At 48.2% G+C, this 6,733-nt stretch overlaps 1 protein-coding gene across 1 annotated transcript; it reads left to right on the top strand.

Moving 5' to 3' along the window:
* The first annotated feature begins 4,896 nt into the window (after positions 1-4,896).
* Positions 4,897-6,722, top strand: LOC119410219 (potassium voltage-gated channel subfamily S member 2-like). The gene is made up of 2 exons (XM_037677131.1): positions 4,897-4,929; positions 5,093-6,722. The coding sequence occupies exon 2, from the start codon at positions 5,095-5,097 to the stop codon at positions 6,532-6,534; it is 1,440 nt and encodes a 479-aa protein (XP_037533059.1). The 5' UTR covers positions 4,897-4,929; positions 5,093-5,094; the 3' UTR covers positions 6,535-6,722.
* The last annotated feature ends 11 nt before the right edge of the window (positions 6,723-6,733 follow it).

Raw genomic sequence — 6,733 nt, 5'->3', positions numbered from 1 at the left:
AACCATGCTGCTAACAGGACCATGCTGCTAACTGGACCATGCTGCAAACAGGACCATGCTGCTAACAGGACCATGCTGCTAACAGGACCATGCTGCTAAATGAACCATGCTGCTAACTGGACCATGCTGCTAACTGGACCATGCTTCTAACAGGGCCATGCTGCTAACTGGACCATGCTGCTAACTGGACCATACTGTTAACAGGGCCATGCTGCTAACTGGACCACGCTACTAACAGGACTACACTACTAACAGGACCACACTACTAACATGACTACACTACTAACAGGACCATACTGCAAACAGGACCATACTGCTAAGAGGACTATGCTGCTAAGAGGACCATGCTGCTAACAGGACCACTCTGCTCACATGACCATGCTGCTAACAGGACCACTCTGCTCACAGGACCACATTGCTAACAGGACCACGCTGCTAACAGGACCACACTGCTAACAGGACCACGCTACTAGAGCGGCTTCGGATGTTATCAGCCCATTAAATGGCCGTTATTAGTTATCATCCCCATATGTAGCGGTCAAACTTTACCTACATCCTAGTAGGTTTAAAGGTACGTTATTATCGTTATTATTGCTGATAATAGGCAGTGTCACACAGGGGTAAACCAGAAAGTGTCCTTTTTGTTTTTTTCCAGCTTATGTAACCCTTTTCTTAAACGTAAGCTTACATGACCCTGAGGACCAACCCTAAACTTAACCCCCTTATCCTTGTGCCTAAACCTAACCAAGACCGTAAATCTAACTGCCAGACCCTTTACTCTAAACCTAACCACGTGAAGCTATTATGAGCAGTAACAAAGCTAAAAACAGAGCCTATTATCATCTAACAACGCTAACAACATACCTTTAAACCCACTAGGAGGTACAGGAGGGGCGGTGTGACCGCTACATATGGGGATGATAACAACTAATAACGGCCATTTAATGGCTGATGACATCCGAAGCGGGTGGCTACTAACAGGACTACGCTGCTAACAGGACCATGCTGCTAACACTAACAGTGATTTTACAGTGTTTTTTTCAATGTTTATTTTAATTACTTTTATTATAGTATATTGTTGTCTGTACTCTATCTTGTCTATCTGAAACAGGTCTAAAACAGGTCTCTCTTGAAAATGAATCCTCATGACTCAGTGGGACGAACCTGTATAAATAAAGGTTGAATTAAAAAAAGTAAGTGTGGCAGGACAGAGGAACAGAAATGAAGGAAAAGTTCTGGATGAACTGGTGGCACAGGGAAACACAAAGGAACACAGAAAACATGTAAACTGTATTAAAAGACAGCCAAACATATTCAAAAACACAAATCCTGACAGAAGTACAAGTGTTGTAGCAGCTAAAGGCATCGTGTCAACAAGTTGACATTTATGTGCACATTAGAGCCACATGTTATTAATGTATGTAGATGAGACCTGTCTGTATTTAATGGCATTTGTCCATTCAGTTTCAATCCTTTTAAAACAAAGAACAGAAATATACTCACTGAAGCTGGTTAGAATCACTTTCTGACTTTTTGTTAAAACCTATTTCAGCTGAGAGAAAACACTTTTTATTTTTTTGTAATGTAGCTTTATTTAAATCATATGTAGGAGGCCGAGATGGTGTAGAGGCAGGGCAGCCGACTCGGGACCCAAAACTCCCAGTTAGGTCCCCAGTTATCGCACATCTCGTGATGTCACTCTACCCACAACTGCTCCCCAGGCGCCCCCAATAGCCGCCCATCACACTGCCTGGTGGTGGATGGAGAGAGACAATTTCACCATTGTGTGGGAACATACAATAATAACAATACATAACACATTGATATTATATAAAATTATTATAAAATTAAAATCATAGATGAATGGGATGTTAGTAAAACAGATGAGAAAACGCTGGTGATTTTGGAGCTCTGCAGGTCAGGCATACTTCTCAACAGAAACCTCAGTGAAAGTTCAAACGGGTCAATGAAGAAGGATTGAACCAGAGCTTAGATACCTTTTAGGGTTTTCCACAATTTAAATGCAAGTTTAATCATTTTTACAGATGTTTGTCCCCACGAAACATTTAACTGGTAGTTGATGTCACACTTTGACCTTTGAAATGTCTAAAATTTGTATAGCTTTTACAAAAAAACCTGTTCTTACTCCCACAACTGATTTAGGTACATATGCAAACTATGTATCAAAACAAGTATTTTTGTCTTTGACCCAGTGTGACTCTCACTGCTGTAGGACAGTTTTTTCCCCAAGAATACAAAGAGTGCACAGACAAACTTCAACAAATTCAGTGATATTTAGCTCAAAACATTCTTGTCTAAACTGAAAGTTCATGGCCTGTGAGTGGGCGGTGCTGGTTGGCTCTCAGCTACAGATGATTAACATCCACACCACTTAAAGTGCCTGTGACATGCACGTTCTAAAAATACAAAATGTGGAAGAAAGCATCCTATTTTTTAAGAAAGTTTGTATAACACACGTGAGATTACCCATTTTGTCACATAAATGGCTTATTTCTTTTTGAAATAGCACTGCCAAAATGAAACAGGAAGTGAAATAAAAATGTAACTCTTTAAAAGAGGAACTCCCTGCCTGGTGTTTGTTTACTGAAACAAGATTATTTAAATTCTGACTCTTCATCTCTCTGACAGTGACCAAAATGATCTAAGGAATCATCAGACTCTTTGCCACTGTGCTGTTAGTGATTGTAGCAATGCTTTGTTTACCTGAAGGCGTTCCCCTTTATCATCACTTCCTGTTTCTGCACATGCAACTATCTCAACAAATGGGGGGAATGGTGGTGCAGAGGTTAGAGAGGGTGGGCCTGTGATCGGAGGGTCGCCGGCCAACCCCCAGTTCAACTCCCTGGACCAACAGTATTAAAATGTGGGTGGAAAAGGTGAAACACTCACACCTGCCTCCACCCTCATTTTTCCCACTCTGGACCCATGAGCAAGGCCCTTAACACCCCCCCCCCCCCCCCCACACACACACACACACACACACACACACACACACAGCTGCTCCCCAGGCACCTTGGATGGCAGCTCACTGCTTCACATGTGCGATGAGAAAAATGCATAGAATTAATTTCCCCATTGGGGATTAAAAGAGGAGCAGCACAACTGATAGAGCTGCTGCCTCTCAGTAGGCAGGTTGCTGGTTCAAATCCCGGCCCGGGAGTCTCTCTGGGTGGAGTTTGCATGTTCTCTCTGTGTACTCCAGTTTCCTCCCACAGACCAAAAACATGCATGTTAGACTGATTGGTAACTCTAAATTGTCTCTAGGTGAGAGAGAGAGAGTGAATAGTTGTTTGTCTCATTTGTCTCTATGTGTCCTTGTGATGGACTGGAGACCTGTCCAGGGTGTCTCTGTGATGGACTGGAGACCTGTCCAGGGTGTCTCTGTGATGGACTGGAGACCTGTCCAGGGTGTTCCCCTGCCTCTTACACAGTAACTGCTGGACGGGCACCAGTGCCCCCTGCAACCCAAAAAGAAAGAAGTGGGTAAAAGATAATGGATCAATAGAGCTCAATAATAATAATTTAAAAAAATTATCTCAGTGGCATGAGGTTTTTTTACATTATCTTTCCAAAATGCATTCAAAATTTGATGTCACAGACACTTTAAGGCCAAGTTGGACCATTAATCGCCACACGGTGAAAATCAGCTGACAACTCTCTGAGTTTTCTTTAGGTGAATAATTTCTAGAGATTAAACCTTGTACTTACCTGCCCTCACAGAATCCTTGTATCTAACCAGACTGGAAACTTGTCATGTCCTGAGTCATTCTCCCATGAGAACCAGTCTCCAAGCCCATCAAGAATCAGATAAAGGTTGTCTTCTGCCTCCTGCTCTCCTCCTCGCTGACCTGCACATGAACCCCTTACTTGGAATTCACCCCTTAAGCACTGGACCTGGAATCTTAACCTGTTTCTCACATACCTTGAACAAACACAACCAGTAAGAACCTCTTTCATAAACTTTACGGATTGCAAACTGAATAAAGCTTATTTGTACACTGACTCCAGTGAGTCTGTTTCTGAAACTCTGAACACGAGACAATTTTTTATAATCCTAAAATGACAGTTTATACATGACCATTATTAGCCAGAGTAAAAAAGAAGATGTTCAGACCTGACTTGTGGTTTTCAGAGTCAGGCGTAAGTTTTAGTCTCTTTTCTTAATGGTACCAGCTTTAACCTTTCTTTTAATCTTAGTATTTTATTGTTAAACTTATTTCTCATACATCATGTTTGCAGGTTTCCTCAGCTGATAAAGTTATGTTGTATTTTATGGCAGCAGCACCTGCGCCATTTCTTCAGAAATATTATTACAGCATTGTTTTTGTGAAAGTCAAATCCGGCGACAGGAAGTTTTCAGTGATCTCTTTGTTTACGCGCTGTCCTTTGGATGACTTTGTCTCGGAGGTGTTTGGTGAGTTGGTGGTTCCCTGCGCACGCGGAGCCGCGCCTCGCCCCTCACGCCGTGATGCTGCGGGAGGGCGGTGCAGGCAGAGGAGGACAGGGAGCTACGTGTTGCTGCGCAGCAACAGATAGAAAGAAGATACAGAGGAGCAGGGAGAGGACGCACAGAGGAATCCCCGCCGCTCACTCGTCTCCTCATGGCTCCCGGGATTTACAGAAACAAACGCAGCTCTTCCCCGTGGCTGGAGGCGGCGTGAAGCCATGCAGGATGTGAGGACAGAGCAGCTGCCAGCCTCCCCACGGGTGGATTTACAGCTGCTAAAGGAGCGGATCTCTGTCATGAGAGGAGATCTGTTTTAACACGCGCCGGCTCGTTCAGGGAGTCCTCCTCTGTTCATGGTGCCAGAGGAGACAGAGCAGAGGACAAAGGTCTCCGGCTGTGACCTCAGACGGGATGTGCCATCAGATCCTGGAGGACAATCAGGCCAACTGAACGACCCACAGGTCAGTTTTGCGTGTAATTCTGTGGGAAAAAAACACACGTGGAGCACAATGCTTCAGAATAAATCTGCTTTTATTGTTCAGTAACTTATCCCCCCCCCCCCCCACCACCACCACCGTTTCCTTCCATCCATGTCTGTGCGTGTGTGCGCGTGTGTGTTTCCAGACATGACAGGTCACGTCCCGGTGGATCCGGGCACCGAGGCTCACGCGGAGGACCGCGCGGCCATCTGCATCAACGTGGGCGGCTTCAAGAAGCGGCTGCAGTCCGACACCCTCTCCCGCTTCCCCGAGACGAGGCTCGCGCGCCTCCTCCAGTGCCGCTCCACGGAGTCCATCCTGGAGCTGTGCGACGACTACGACGACGCGGAGAAGGAGTTCTACTTCGACAGGAACCCGGCTCTGTTCCCCTACGTGCTGAATTTCTACAACACGGGGCGGCTGCACGTGATGGCGGAGCTGTGCATCTTCTCCTTCAGCCAGGAGATCGAGTACTGGGGCATCAACGAGTTCTTCATCGACTCCTGCTGCAGCAGCGCCTACCACTGCAGGAAAATGGACCAGGACCGGGAGGACTGGGACGACCGGAGCGACGAGGGCAGCACCACGTCCTCCTTTGACGAGCTGCTGGAGTTTTACAACGACGCCACCAAGTTCGACAAGCAGCTGCTCGGGAGCGCGCGGAGGCGCGTGTGGCTGATGCTGGACAACCCCGGGTACTCGGTGGCCAGCCGCATCATCAGCGTCCTCTCCATCCTGGTGGTGCTGGGCTCCATCGCCACCATGTGCATGAACAGCATGAGTGAGTTCAGCCTGCTGGACGGGGAGGGGCAGCCCACGGAGGACCCGCGCTTCGAGACCGTGGAGCACTTTGGGATCGCGTGGTTCACTCTGGAGTTGGTGGCCCGGTTCGCTGTGGCCCCGGACCTGCTGCACTTCTTTGACCACCCTCTGAACGTCATCGACCTGGTGTCCATCCTTCCGTTCTACCTGACGCTCCTCATCAACCTGGTGGTGGAAAGCAGCCCGGCGCTGGCCAACCTGGGCCGGGTCGCGCAGGTTCTGCGGCTCATGAGGGTTTTCCGCATCCTGAAACTGGCCCGCCACTCCACGGGCCTGCGCTCCCTGGGGGCCACACTCAGAAACAGCTACAAAGAGGTGGGCCTGCTGCTTCTCTACCTGGCCGTGGGGGTCTCCTTCTTCTCCGTCATCGCTTACACGGTGGAGAAAGAGGACACGGAGGACCTGTCCACCATCCCGGCCTGCTGGTGGTGGGCCACCGTCAGCATGACCACGGTGGGCTACGGGGACGTGGTGCCCGTCTCCATAGCGGGCAAACTGACCGCCTCGGCGTGCATCCTGGCCGGGATCCTCGTGGTTGTGCTTCCCATCACGCTCATTTTCAACAAGTTTTCCCTCTTCTACAAAAGACAGAAACAGCTGGAGATCGCCATGAGGAGCTGCGACTTCGACGAGGGCATCAAGGAGGTCCCCTCCGTCAACCTGAGGAACTATTACGCGCACAAAGTGAAATCCCTCATGGCGAGTTTGTCCAACATGAGCCGGAGTTCACCCAGTGAACAGAGTCTGAACGAGTCCCTGCACTGAGCCGGACTCTCAGAGACCCGGACCTGGACCACCAGACCTGCAGACCTGCACGTCTGAGGGAGGAGCTGTCCGAGGTCCTGACGGCGCAGGAAGGATCTGCTTCCCTCCGGACACGCGTGACCATTATCTCTCTGTAGCTCTGTGCAATAAAGTGTTGATATGTGTCAGTCACAGTGAGACAGTTTAACCCCCCCCCCCC

The sequence above is a fragment of the Nematolebias whitei genome, chromosome 5 (assembly GCF_014905685.2).
Source record: "Nematolebias whitei isolate Nwh7 chromosome 5, NemWhi1, whole genome shotgun sequence".
Lineage (NCBI taxonomy): Eukaryota > Metazoa > Chordata > Actinopteri > Cyprinodontiformes > Rivulidae > Nematolebias > Nematolebias whitei.
Note: the sequence above shows the minus strand (reverse complement) of the source record. Positions and strands in the feature narration are given on the sequence as shown.